General features: G+C 34.5%; 1 protein-coding gene across 5 annotated transcripts in view; it reads right to left on the bottom strand.

Moving 5' to 3' along the window:
• Positions 1–14,895, bottom strand: part of LOC146162575 (sodium/hydrogen exchanger 3-like) — a 29,072-nt gene that overhangs the window by 3,575 nt on the left and 10,602 nt on the right. The window contains exons 10-19 of one of the 5 annotated variants that reach the window (XM_083384680.1): positions 14,334–14,423; positions 13,696–13,766; positions 11,536–11,675; positions 9,998–10,100; positions 7,272–7,413; positions 6,213–6,353; positions 5,712–5,775; positions 4,320–4,364; positions 2,376–2,471; positions 1,421–1,507 (exon numbers count right to left, since the gene is read on the bottom strand). In XM_083384680.1, the coding sequence (XP_083240806.1) occupies positions 1,421–1,507; positions 2,376–2,471; positions 4,320–4,364; positions 5,712–5,775; positions 6,213–6,353; positions 7,272–7,413; positions 9,998–10,100; positions 11,536–11,675; positions 13,696–13,766; positions 14,334–14,423 (979 nt within the window). Of the gene's footprint in view, positions 1–1,242; positions 2,472–4,319; positions 4,365–5,711; positions 5,776–6,212; positions 6,354–7,271; positions 7,414–9,997; positions 10,101–11,535; positions 11,676–13,695; positions 13,767–14,333; positions 14,424–14,895 lie in introns of those variants that run through there. The other 4 variants (XM_083384683.1, XM_083384681.1, XM_083384684.1 and 1 more) reach the window with 4 other exon arrangements.

Raw genomic sequence — 14,895 nt, 5'->3', positions numbered from 1 at the left:
AATAGACGAGCTAAGAAAGTCTAACAAATAAAGCTACTACTTTTTAAAACATAAAATTAAATTTCTTTAATTTCAAAACCCATGTTGGAAAAGCCAACCAAAAACACCGTTCATTTATTTAAATTAAAGCACTCAATTTTGGTAAAAGATTACAAAACTTTGATCAAACCAACACTAAAAATTGAAACCACCAATAGCACACCAATTGGCCGCAAAACTGGTAAAATAACATCATAAAGAGAAGTTTAACATCCTCAACAAAAATCTAAATCATTTAAACATTTATTTTGCAACAAAAGCCTACGAAGCAGCAGCTGAACTTGAGTAGGAAGTGTGTTTAGCAGCAAAACTAAGGAAAGAGCATGATGTGCAAATTAATCGTTAGAATATAAAACAATACAAATGACGTAAAACACCAAATGAAACCCAAATAGGCGACTAACTACGTAAAAACAACGCGCTATTACAGCTTCATAATTACCTATTTTTTTGTTTATTTAACTTGGAATTCAAAACAAGCAAAACCTTAAGGCTACTCGCTAGGCATTAACATTCCTTGGTAATTAACTACAGCAGGTATTTTAAATTTAACTATTGATTGAAAACAAATAACATCCGTAGTCTACAAACTACAGGCACAACAAACGCGTTAATATATCATCCTGATTAACTATAAGCACTACTTTTTTAGAAACACAATTGCAGTTAAAACTAGGGATGTCCGATACTTGATATTTGGTCGATACCGATATCCGATATTTTGAAAGGAATGTATCGCGATACGATCCGATACTAAATGACGTCATTAATATGCTCTACCAAGCAAATTGAACGAAATTGAAACGCTTAAAGGCAATTTTGCAAAGTCATTACGTAGAATAGTTAACATCCAGTTGCGAATCTACTAGTTTTTTGATAAATTTCCCTTTTAAAGTAGAAATCACTGTATTGGATCGCAAAACATGGATGATTTTTATAAATTTGGCATCGAATAACACCTTAGTGTCAAAAGAGTGCCGATATCAACACTTGGCATCGGGTATCGGTTACGAGACGATATTATTCGACATCCCTGGTTCAAACAAAGGTATTTTTATGAACGCGGACAATTGCAAAATCCGATTTAACAATAAGCGATATTTTTAAATGCGTCTTTTTTAATTAAAAACTTTCCATTTTTTTTAAATTACAATTTATTTCAATGCGTTTTTTTTAATTACCAAAGTTTTTCTGTATTTTTTAAACACGAATTAAACATTTCTCAAACTGCAGAGCAGAGCAGAAAAGCTACAAGCGACAGAGCACATAAAGGTGTCGGCAACGCGCGCGCGCGAACTACTGTTGTTTTCTAGTTCTAAATTCGGCCAAAAAAACTGGCAGTTTTTTCATGCTCACAGACACGCAGTCACAAAAGTCAAACCTTCAGGCCCTTCCTCTGGTAAAGCGTCGAAAGAACTCATAAACCCGAGCGGGTTGCGAGTCATGTTCCATCCGTTTTTAACGGCCGCTTTTGAAAGATTGCAAGGGAAATAAAAGGTTACGTTTTAACGCGCATTCAAAGTACATGGTTAGGCGAAAAATCACACTCTTCAGTACCAAAAACAATACACTATGCTGATGCTAAGGCTAGTAATGTTTTTCTGTATTAAACGAGAGAAGTTTACTGTATTTGGACGTGTTTATGTTTCTTTGCTTTTTTAATACCAACATTCTAAAAAGTAAAATAAAATACAAATTTACATTTACACGTAAAACACATTTGGTATGAAATGCCTAATTTACAATATCAACCCCAAATGGGTCGACATTTACATTGATTGCAATGATATAATGACAAATCAAAAAAATAGTTACGGTAAAAAAAATATTTAATGTTTTTTGAAAATATACTTCATGCCTTTATGGATGTCCAATATTTAATTTGTATGAATCTTAAAAAAATCCTATAAAAATCAAAATTTCTGTCGGACGATCAGTGATGAATTTTCCAATAAATATTCATTATAAGGTAAAATAAAACAAATCTCCAAAGTTAAAATATGCCCTTCAATGGATTTAAAATTCGCATTAAATTCAAGATACACTTGTCATTAAGACCTTATAAAGACCCCCCCTTATTTTTTGGGTTTTTTTTCAAACCAGAAAATGATTAGTTTAAATATACGTCGATTTGCTTTGATTTTCATGCAACGATCAAATACGTCGGACACCCATAATGGAAATGGGACAATATATTGAAACAATTTTTGTTTAAAACTTAATGGACACTTTTCGTTGACAAAACACAGAATACGACAACTCATCAACCGTCGAATCAAACTAGAGCGTATATCGCCGTTAAAGAACAAATATCGAAATAACGAACAGTTTCTCACCTTTCTTAGCAATGAAGGTAATACCCGAGTCATCTTCAAATCCGGGATTTACTGGAGAATTTTCTTCCTTTGCCGGGTCCACAACAAAAGTTGGGTCTTAAGATAAAATAACAGGTTAATAAGAAGCAAGCGTCAGGTATCCTGGTTAAAAAATACCAAGTTACCAACTTGTAGATTTGGTACTAGGAAATTTAAATTAGTTAGAAACGGGACGGAGCCACGCAGATATAGAGGCATTTGAACGTGCAACTTTCAAAATACTAAAACCACAGACATTTTTTAATCATTACAAAAACAACGAAAATCTCAAGGCATAATCAGGTATTTGGGCTTGATTTAAGTAAATTTAAAAAAGTACAAGAAATTGCAAAATAAGTAAATTGCATTAAAAAGAAAAATCAAACTATTGATAACTGGTACTGAATGCAGTTGTAGTAACAATTAGCTTTTATCATAAGAAAATATATATCTATATCTATATATATATACATATACATTTTTTGAGCTAAATTAGTGGAACTAAAAAATTTTGGCGATTGCAACAATCTTAAATGATTAGGTTAATCATTCTACGGTTTTTGATGAACACTACCTTAATTAAGTAAAGTTGTATTTATAAGTGAAAAAATAAATGAAAAATAAAATAAACTACAAATAAAATGCATAAAAAACGTTATTATTTGCGTATCTATAAAAACAACAAATCTGGGTACTTTAAAATAATAACGAGTTTAAATGTGTGAAAAAAAAAAAGGAGGCAAAATATTGAGCAAAACGTTGTATTTTGGGACTTTTGAATAAAGGGGAAGGCTAAGAATTTACAAAAACATTATACTAATGGTCTATTGCGGGGTAGAGGCAAACAAAATACCTGGTTGTAACAAACTAGTTTTATGGAATACCACGTATTACAAAAATATGGTACTAAAAATATTTTTCTAAAAAATAAAAGACGAGGAAAAAAAAAACCATACCGGGTCACATCTATTTCAGGGAGATGAAAAATACTTTAGACCAAGTCCTAAATTTCTAATACAACTTAGACTGAAAAATGCAAAGTATGCTTGTTTTAAGAAAAAATGAATTAGACATGCAAGATGAATGCCATTTGCAAGCAGTGCTATAGATGATACATAACTTTGCAGCAAGCTACACATTTCATAAAGTAGGCATTAAAGAGCATTGCATAAATCAGATTTGAAAATCCGAAATCTGTTAATAGTATTTTAAGGCGATAAATGTGCCTGGATTGTTATTTCATTACGTGACAAAAATCTGCTATGGCGGTACATAGACCTTTTTCAAACGTACATTCGAAGATTTACTGTTAAAATTAACAAAGGCCGAAAGTAAATAGCTAAAAAAAAGATAGTTCAAGGGAGAAAAATGGTATATATTTTTAATAACTAAATGTTTCATAAATAAAAAAATTACAACGATTGATTTAAAATCGATAGAGCACAGCAAGCTTTCGACATTTCTATCAATGTCGTAAAAGGAAACAATATGGAACAGTGGTTCTCAAACTTTTTCACCTAACCAAGCCCTTTATAAAACTTGTCTTGAAATAATGGTTGAACCCAATCAAATTCTCAGAAAAGAAAAATCAGAAAAGACACGGTAAAAAATAAATTTAAATTAGTAGTTGAACAAACTACTCACTGCAAACAAGCTGTCAAATAATATAGTATTATTATAACTATGAGAAAGTTGAATGTAGAATATCGAGGATCCCACTTTAATACATCCCTAATTACAAAGACTAACATAATTCATTAGGTGATTACAAAAAAGTTGCTTTAAATTTGTTTTTCATTTTTTTGAAATTTCATTACGTGTCCCCAGTTTGAGAACCACTGCACATAAGGACAATGCAGAGACATGATGACAAAGAAACACATGCACTCCAGGGCAGCAGCTTGCTTGACATGCCTACACGCTTACCCAGCAGACTGGTCGTTTCTCCCGGATTGACGTTATTACTCGGCGCTATATTGATGTCAACAAGAGTAACATGCACATTACCGGCCATAAGTAGTGTTCGGCCCGTTGCTTAACGCAATGACAAATCAAAACAGTCACGGAAACTTCCAAGACTGAATCCTTCTTGTTTTTTGGGTTAAACTGACTTTATACCACTTGGGTTAATACTAGTGTTGTAATGACGTAAGCCAATGACTAAAATTAAGTGCACTTACGTCGTTGTCCTTTAATGGCTTTACGTTAAGTCTTTTGGACAAATGAATTAGGTTGACATAAAATGTTTTCATTAGGCAATTTTTTTTATAAAATTGGAGTATTTGTATTAATTTTTGCATAAAAACAATTTGCTTGCTTTAAATGCGGTTTTGTTATTTTGCAATCGATTTATTGCTCATATAATCGGACAATTTTAATAATTTTAACAGTTTAATATTTAATCTTAATGACAACGAATCGACGTGGAGTTGACTTGCCTGAATTATGTCCTGACTGGGACTTCATTTGTTATTCATTTGAAAAGACTGGACTTGGACCGAAGTTATTTTACAAATAACTTGACTGGGACTAAAGCCATTTCAAAATGACTTGTTTACAACACTGGTATTACCACTCTTATGTTAAAACAATTTTAGTGTTAATGGTTATTAGGTTATATTAATGACTAATTTTGCTTTGTCAGAAATTATCATTAGTTATATATATAATTTTATAGATTGAATGAGGAGGTTATTTCGCAGATCACCGCAGAAATTACCCATGCATGAAATACTTCATAACCCTACATTTTATTCGATTTGCTACCATGTCGTGCTTACTAACAAGACATCTAAATAGAGTGAGAAAATTTAAAGAAGTCTTAATAATAAGAATTTAATTGTGATTTTGCCACTGAAATTTGTTTTAAACCTGTCATAAAAAACATAAGTTTTATGGTTATTACTTTTTAGACCAAACTAGCTACTAGGAGTAATTAATTAACATCTTTCGTCGGATTACTTATCATTAATAAAAAAATAAAAATAAAAGTTACGTCTGATGCTATAAATAGTGAAGAGCATACCAAACAAATGAAATTTTTAACCAGGTTGAAATGAATGCCACAAATTTGAGCTGAACGTTTGCCAATAGCAAGCATTTACAACAAACGAACCAAGCTGTAAATAAAAAAAACTTAAAGGGACGATAGGCAACAAAGTTTGGAATTAAAAAAAACACCGAAATGTACATTTTCAGTCAAAATAAAAAGTGGATAATCCAAAAAGGCCGTTTTAAACTAATGCGAGACCGGAGAAAAAGTGATCGAGCGTTATCGACTTGGTTTCAAATGCCCGAACAATTTTTTACACCATATACCTCTTCTGATTTGTTTGCCGCTCGCTGAAGTAGACATACCTCCGGCTCTGGACCCCGATCGTTGCTAAATCGTCAACAAATATAAGGTTACGCGTGTGCGAAACAGTTGAAAAACTAAATAAATCGGCATAACATAATACAGTTAAAAAATATCAGGAAAGAAAAAATCTTAAAACTTTAGAGGAACCGTTTCCTAAAAAAGGAACTATACATTTTTGTCGTTGTTGATCAGTCCTAGAGTTTTTTTTTTTTCAGTTTACATTTAACTTTCTAAGTACTCATCTGATTCAAAGCAAGGTTCTTATTGATCTGTATTTTGGTATGAAGTTCATTACGCAAATACGAAATCTTTTAATTTAATGCTACAAAACATAAAATCATTTCCTAAAAAGAAACTGATTTTTAAAGCGAAATTATTTTATGTTTTATACCTGTTTTTTTATAAACAGTCTTGACATAACCACTATTAAAACAGCTTGTAAACGGACACACTTGCTTCACCTTATGCCTATTGTGTTTGTGCTTGTAATGCTTATGTCGTCGTTGCTTTTGGTGGATCTTGTGTCTGATCAGAATCTCTTGTTCCTGCTTCTTACGTGTCGTGTCCTCGTCTATGTAACCGCGACGGTGACGAGTCGTTTCCTTTAAATGGGAGGGAAATGGAATTGATGGGTTGGAAATAAAATTAAGCTTCTCTCACGGTGTTAAGGAGTTGTTTTAGAAACAAATTTCTCGAGTTAAACTTTGTACTTTTCGGCAACATTTTTAATAGAGTATTTCAATAAACAACAAACGGCGGGAAAGGACTTTACAAATATACGTTTTAAATACTAGGTATTTTTTTATTAAAACGCAAAAAATATGCTTTTTTGGGAAAGTCTTTCTTTTAATAGGAGGCGGTAAATTTGAAAAAAACTGATTGGAATGATTCGAATTTAAAATAAATAACCTAAAGCAGTTTGTTTAGTTTAAATTTTGATGAATAAATGTTATATATATTTTGATTTAGTAAGGGGCTTTTTAAACAAATCTTAAGTTTTGTATGTCTGTCTGCAAAAATTATAGCTGGCTTATCGATGAGAGTTGTTTGATAAAACGTGGAATGAAATCTGAAAGGATATTACAATTCGTGTCCTTTTTGACAGAATTGTAAAAAGAAAACGTTTCATTTGATGCGTGCTATTTACTTTATTGCCGGTGTGTGTAAGTCTATTCACCGATTTTCGAAAAGCGGCTTAAAAAAGGTTGATTTGATTCTAGATTCTTATACATTAAATACCAAAGGAAAGCGTTGTCGTTTTCCAAACGCTGACAGTCTTGATTATTTATAGCTTTTTGTTGATTTTTTAATGAACAAAAGCTGAAAAGTGTGGAGCAAAAGGTTACAACTTTGCGCTAGATACAGCAGAGCCAGTTTAATATTAAAAAAAATATCTAACCAAGTTTTTTAAAAAAATTGTAAACCTGCACGGAATAAGCGAACCTGATTTGCAACTTATATATAAGTATGACCAGCGCAAGATACAACGACAATTCTGTATAAAAAAACACCGAACAAACCCTCGATCTTGGCTTGTACATGTTCTGCTCGAGCACGTGATGGAAGTCGGCGTCTTCCTCTGTTCTGACGGCAGCCTTTGATCGGTTCTGGATCTCCAGAGCGTGCATATCAATGATGGCGTCAGACACACCGTGCTCGCGACTTGAAACGAACAGTTACTTTGTGCATTATTCCGGTGTGATTTCGGGTAAATGACGCTTGTTAACATAATAATTTTTTTTTATTTTGAAGATAAAAAACGCCGTGCTTGCTACCGTAAAGGAACAGTACTTGTGGCGTTATATTGATTTTGGGTAAAATTACGGATTTTTGTTTATTAAAAAGATAGAATACACTTAAAAGCACAATATTTCGTATTTTGTTACAGGGTAAATTAGGAAAATAGTTAAATACATTTAGTAGTAAATGTGTCAATTTTCGCGTGAGCTCATGATAACATAGTTTTTAACGGTGTAATAAAAAAACATGATAATTTTTTTTCCGTAGTTAAAAAAAAATTAATTTTTTTTTTAAGTAACACAGTCAGTTTTTTTTAAGGTTTGGTTTGGGCGACCGCTAAGTAGTTTTAAGAGACCGCAAGTGTTTCATTTAAATACCAAAAAATAACCATATTTGCTTAAAAAAAGTATTTATTATTTTTTGGGAAACCGCTGGAGAAATTTGGGGGACCGTTTTCGGTTAAAAGGCACCAATTTTCGTCTAAGCTTATGATAAAAAGCAGACAATTTTGTCAGAAATTAATAAGTAGTTTAATAGCAAAAACACTGTTGATCAGACGTAGTTGCGGGTGAAATTTTCTGTCTTTAGATTGATTGTTCTAGCCTAGGCGAGAAGAAAAAATGTTTAACCCCAACGTTATCCTGTCGTTTGAACTTCAGGTCAAGTCGATCCGACTTTTTAAAGGTTTGAAACCCGGTTAAAATCTCTTCGGCTAGCATGCCGAGTAGTTTTATCGGGTATCTTAAGTGTCAGGCATCCCTAATGGCAACCTACGCAGCGCTGGACATTTCGCGAATAAAACCTACAAGTTGGCGTCAATCGACACTGACAGACAAGGCAGGCCTGATATGACGCGTATTAATAAGAGGCATGCAAAACGTCGCCGACAGCTGACGGCTGCATGGGTAACATTGACCTTAGGCTATCACTTTTACGTAGCGGTCGCAATCCGGCGTTGGCGGTTGATGTTGAAAGCATTGATTTTCGAAATTCACTTACGGATCTTTTGGCGATTAAATATTGATATAACTATTGAGAGACGCGGCATTTTGCATTTGCTCGGAAAATATAATACCACTTGTTTTTTGTCTTTTACCTACAGATATAACGTTCTTTCGCGCATATTAACCAAACTCAAACCGGCCGACGCCTAATTTTTTTCTAATTTAACTAATGCGCGTGTCAAGGTTAATTGAGTTAAAACCGTTAATTTACTAAAGTATTTAATACCTTCAGATATTGATGATAAACGGTTTAAGAAATAATAATAGTTCTAGCATTGACAAACAACTAAAGCTAAAAAAGGGTTTCATTTGCAGGAACCTGCTCCTCATTAAGTCATTTTAATTTTGCAGAATCCATTAGTTATACTTAATTTTGAGTTGGTAGTTTTAGCTCGTCATCGTTGCTCAACTTTTTACCAGAATTACTACATCTATAAGTTTTAAACCGCCAGTGTCGAATGACCCCATTAGAACAAAACGGAAACTTCACTTTGCGATTGGGCTTGAGTAACGGCCTGTAGAGCATCGAGGCAGCATTTCAGCCTACTTCAATTTGTTTATACTGGCGTGTAGTGCGACAATGGATGAATGATAAAATCCGGTTGGTCTTTTGAAAAAAATCTGTTTCACAAGCGTTTCCTTAGTGATTTTTTGGTATTGGGCCACTGCGTAAAACGCCTTAACAGCGAAAGCTTCTTTTTGAACTGTTTTTCTGTGTGGAGTAAAAACGTAACAGGATGGGAAACGAGGCAACCGCCGGCTTTTAAAGCGGTCTGTGGTCGTTTGTTATAGCTGAAAATGTTTGACGGCTTTGCAATAGGACGCGTCATATCCCGGTATATTAGACCCCTTTGACATTGCTATCCTCTGACCTATATAAGTTACATGCCACTAGGTGGGTTAGTATTAATAATATGGGCGGACCGCTAGCCGTACTTCAATATATATAAATTAGAATAAAAAACGTTTTGCATTTTTTTATTTTTTTTTTTTTTTAATAAATTTCATATGGCCCGCATCATCATTAATTGTTTCCCACAGACTTTGTCTAGTTAGGCAAGTTCCAAAACGTGTAATTTGTGTATATTCAATGGTAACCTGAAAATTCTTCTAAAATGAAAGAAAGTTTTAAAAATGACTATAAGTATGTTTAAGCACACCACTAATAAGACGTAGTAAGAAATTTAAAATACCGAAGCCCATACAGAAGTAGGTAATATTTTGAACAACACACGTTGGAAATAATTAAAGATATATTTAAAAAGTTCAAAATGCTACTACCTCCTTCTAAGGGCTTTGATATTCTTACTACAATCTCCAAAAATTGTGCTTTAAAGTAAAAAACTTATTGAGCCTACTCTTCTGTAACCAGCGAAAAAATCTAAACCATAAAAATGTATTATGGCACAGATGGTGGAAACCTTGGCCACCGGCATTCGGATGCTCGATGTTGCTAGTTAGGCGTCTCACGTTTTAATCTCGGGCAATCTAGTTGAACTTACACCATGGTATTGAAGGACGCGTGGGAGTAGGAACGCTTCATCTCGTAAGGAAGAAGCAGGTTGGCCATTGTTCCCGTCATCTTCATGTCTCCACTGCTTCCGGCTTTAAAGATGGAAAAAATAAAGCATTTTCCGGTGGCTTTGTTTTAATATTGTTTATTATAATGTATTTTGGTTTGTCTATATGTCTTTAATGCAGTGGTTATCAACCGGGGTGCCGCGGCAACCTTGGGTGCCATTTCTAATGCCCAAGGGCGCTGAGAGATATTTAAGAATCAGTAAGAATATGTATGTTGCTCAACTCTTACAATTTTTTGTGTAAGATTAGAGTGGAATAAATCCAATTAAAACTTCCTACGTTGTGTAGAGTTGATGTGTGTCGTTTCGGTTCCTTTTATTGTGACATTCTAGTGATTTACCTAAGAAAAAATCTTGTAGGAGGCTACAATGTATTCATGATTTCTGAGGGGGGCCGCAAGCCCTAAAAGGTTGAGAACCTTGTACACCATTGCTTTAATGTATCTAAATTCAACCGTTTTGTTTGTTTCGCTTTTTTGTCTTAAAACGTGGCTACACACGAACTTTCATGTGCCATCATCTCCAGGTCTCCGCTGCTTCCGGCTTTGAAGATGAGAAAATGAAGCATTTTGAGGTGGGTTTGTTTTTATTTGTTTGCGGTGAAACACAATAGGCTAATAGTTGAGAAAAATGTAAGTGCACCTAAATTGTAATTTTGTAATTTAAAAACGTAGATATTTTTTATAGCGCAGAAAAAGGAGAGTTGCCAGAAGAGGCCATATTAACCAGCCAATTGAAAATTACGAAAACAATTTTTGCAAATTGGGTCGCCGACGAAGGAATAAAACGTTAAATATATTCTAATGTAACGCTCATTTTGTTTTAATGCAGAGGTTCTTAAACTTTTTTTACCGCGGACCCCTAACATTTTTTTAGGGGTTCTTAAACTTTTTTTACCGCGGACCCCTCACATTTTTTTTAGGGGTTCTTAAACTTTTTTTACCGCGGACCCCTAACATTTTTTTAGGGGTTCTTAAACTTTTTTTACCGCGGACCCCTAACATTTTTTTTGGCTTTGTATGGACCCCGGTAGGCAAGAAATGCTCCAAAATGACGTCACAATACAAATAGACTTCACAACTGTTTTTCTACGAAAAATTCGGTCCGAAAAATGTGAAAGTTGAATGGAGTCTAACTATACATTCAGTGCAAAACCGTTTAATTTTTAATCAAAGTATTTTCTTTGAAAAATTAATTTCTTCTCAAGTATACACTAGCCTTCATGGACCACTAAAACTAGTTCACGGACCCCCAAGGGGTCGATGGACCCCAGTTTAAGAACCCCTCGTTTAATGCAATGTATTTTGTTTTGTATTAATGTCTGTTGCGTATTCCGATTCGATTACGTAACAGTCTTTCAAAGTGAGAAAATGATGCGAGTAAAGCGAGAGTTGACTGAAAGTGGCCGTGTTAATCAGCCAATCGCTAATTAATTGATAAACAGTATATTTTTCGCTCACCCCTCTCGTATTCTTCTGCCAGGTCGACCGCTTCTCGCTTGTTAATGCGGTGGAAGGTTTCCAGTATCTCGAGATCACGGCACTTGTAAGGCTCGCGAATGAACCACTTGGACAAGTACTCTGCGTTGAACCTCAGGAACCTGGATAAGTCAAACGAGGTCAATGTAAATACAACGCAAATAAAAATAGTACGCGTGCAGCGTTTAGGTCTAGGATAAACTAAGCTAGTGTTTTTCAACCGTTTTTTCGTGACGACCCAAAGACTAAGCGTAAGTATAAAGACCAAGCTTTGACGCCCCATTTTTTAAAACTAAACTTTTTGTAAGCGAACAAAACGATTAGCCATTAGCAGAAATAAGTTCGAATGATCCTTGTTTTCGGATTGTCTCCGCAAGTATTGGAGAAATCTTGCTGAGAACAAATCTTGATAAACCTACCCATTTCAAACTACTGCAGTCAGCTATCCAAATTTTCAAACTACTGCAGTCAGCTATCCAAATTTTCAAACTACTGCAGTCAGCTATCCAAATTTTCAAACTACTGCAGTCATCTATCCAAATTTTCAAACTACTGCAGTCAGCTATCCAAATTTTCAAACTACTGCAGTCAGCTAACCAAATCAAAAACCGCAACGCAATTTTGTTTTTTCGGTCTGCGGATGAAAAACACTGAGCTAGGCAGATGTTGTGTATGAATAGTTCGGCGACGGTTTAAAATAGGAGTCCTAAAGTTTTTTAGAAATGTCAGGCTTTTTAGGAATGTCATTTCAGTGCGTTGTTTTCAGAAATCCCTATAGTGTTCGGATTCGCATTCAGCGAAAGTGAAACTTTTGTCTACGTACGAACCTTTTGTAAGCGATTAGTCACAGCTCAAGTTATTAAGTTAGAAATGTAAAACACGGCATTTTGTGAGCTAGTCTTAAAAAAGATCGTTAGTATTTCGGGATCGAACGTAAATGTAGCTAAAAGTTGCGGCGAATCACGAAAAATGCGAAAGCGCCATGGCAAGTTAGAGACAACAATAAAAATGTCGTTTTTCTGTACAAATGTGGATAATCCTTTGTCCTGTTGTCGTCAATTTTCTTTGTCCACATGTTTCGTCCCATTGGTAAACCGCTTATATTCTCTATTTCAAAAATAACATTTAGGGCGGCCTAGAAATACAGTCAGCCTGGCGAAAAGAGTAGAAAACGCATTTAAAATTGCAATTCTTGTTATACGGTGTTTTATTGCGTTTTACAAAATATGAAAAGAAAAAAAAGGTTGGTAAAAAATTATTTCTACTGATTGCGAAAATTGCGTTATAAAATATATGCCAGGCAAACACCTGACAAAATATTAGTTTCACATTTCCAAATGTTTTGCTTGTTCAATAATTCAAATCCCAATAAACTGGGCCCAAGGCTGGCATGAATATTTAAAACACGAAAATGAATATTTAAAACACAAAACCTTATCCAGCTTTCCCAAATGTGTTTTGATAAAAGGAATGCCAATATGCAAAAACATAACTTCAAACATACTCCTGTATCACATATATTGGTTACAATAGAACTCTGTGTTACCGAGGCAGACTTTAAAGTTTTTCAACACAGCGAGAGGTTTAACAAACACAGAAACACTAAATTTACAATACTTGGTGTGTTCGGTGCTTTTTAAGGTGATTTGAGGGACCGAAATAATCTTTCACAATTTAGCCTATTTATGTTGCTTGTGTGACAAATGAATGACTTTGTTAACATGATATAGTGCTAAACCTTTTAAGCGCTCAATGCTCAAAACTTACTTTTAAAGTAAACTTTACGCCAAGTAAAACGAAATAAACGCATTTTTTTTCACGCTTCATACTATTAGCGTAGCTTCAGTTGCACAACTGCACGGCAGTTCTGTGGAGAACAGGACGTTTCGTAAAATTACTTGAATTATTACGTCACGCTATTACGTAAGTGGTGATGTCATAGCTAATTTTTTATGCCAAACGAAAACTACATTCCTGGATCCGCCGCTGTAACATCGGCCCGCCATATGAAACGAATTTTTCTAAAGAGTCGTATAGGGAAAAAATGGGAGTAATATGATTTGCTGATGTATATTATATTTTATTGTTATGTTACCTTAGCGCCCAGTAATACCTACAACTTAATTGACCAAGTGTAATTACCTTTGTGTCCAGTAATGATGACCGTGGTGTCCAATTACGTCCTCTATTCCCGTCATAACGTGTTCGATTAACTACAAATAAACCAAAAAATATAACTTTAGCCATCTTGAAACAACAATACGGGAACTTTTGCATATAGAAAATGGAAATAATGGTTTAATTTGTTTCACGCACCAATGAATCAGTAGTTTTGGCAGAGTGTACAACTGTCAGTGCGAACTTGACATTCTTAAAAGTTTTTCGACTTGGACGAAGAGCTTCAATTAAACTTATGATTTTACCAGACTAACGCTATCCCGATTTGAAACAACACATTAACTGAGTAAAAAACTGTTCCGAAAGCATCATATGATGCTTCAAGGAATTTTAATAAAAACAGATTAATTTTGGGCAACAGCGTCGGCACGTGGGTAATTTTTTTTTACATTGTAAAAAAAAACGAAAGGGACAATCCAATTCAAAGAACTTCAGCACGAGGCAATGACTTTCAACTATTTTCGCATATTTGTGAAATATGTATCACAGAAACAAATTAACCCCTACAAGAATTTAACACATTTTTCGGGGACTTAGTTTTCCACGCCGAGAAGTATTTTAAGCATTTTCGTAGGAGGCATGCCTCCATGGTTTGGACTTACCCTTAAGTTAACGTCCTCGAACATAGTTTTCTTGTGCTTGTCGGCCCTTCGCACGTGAAGCAGCTCGACAAAGGGGCGAATGGTCGATCCCTGCAAGAGAAACAGCAACAAAAATCAATCAATAAAGCTCGCCTCCGACATATGCTTAGAAACTTCGAGCTAAGCGAGGTGGTCTTGGCAGAAGTTGCACGTATATATTCGGGTTAAATCAGGTTCACCAAGTGTATAAGTACCGACAGTGGTTCCTGAATGTATTTTAGGTGGCACGCGATTTCAATGTCTGCGGATTCAAGGAAATTGACGCAAGGGTAAAATTGTTGCGGCGGCCGTTAAGTTATATTTTCCCTGAGCAACATTAAATCCTATAATCACTATTCTACTGCTACAGCTGAAAGCGAGGTTTTTAATTATATTTTGTTTAAAACACATTGGTAAATATGATAGGCATTGACAGATAGCGCCACTGGGCCAAAGATTCTTTAGTTTTTTTACTGTTAACCCTTAAAACAATTTTGCTTTTGCCTTTTAAAAAAATTTAAAAAGGACGTCATAAAATGACGAA

This window comes from Ascidiella aspersa, chromosome 3 (genome assembly GCF_963924565.1).
Source record: "Ascidiella aspersa chromosome 3, kaAscAspe10.2, whole genome shotgun sequence".
NCBI lineage: Eukaryota > Metazoa > Chordata > Ascidiacea > Phlebobranchia > Ascidiidae > Ascidiella > Ascidiella aspersa.
The sequence above is the reverse complement of the archived record's forward strand: the minus strand, read 5'-3'. Positions and strand labels throughout refer to the sequence as shown.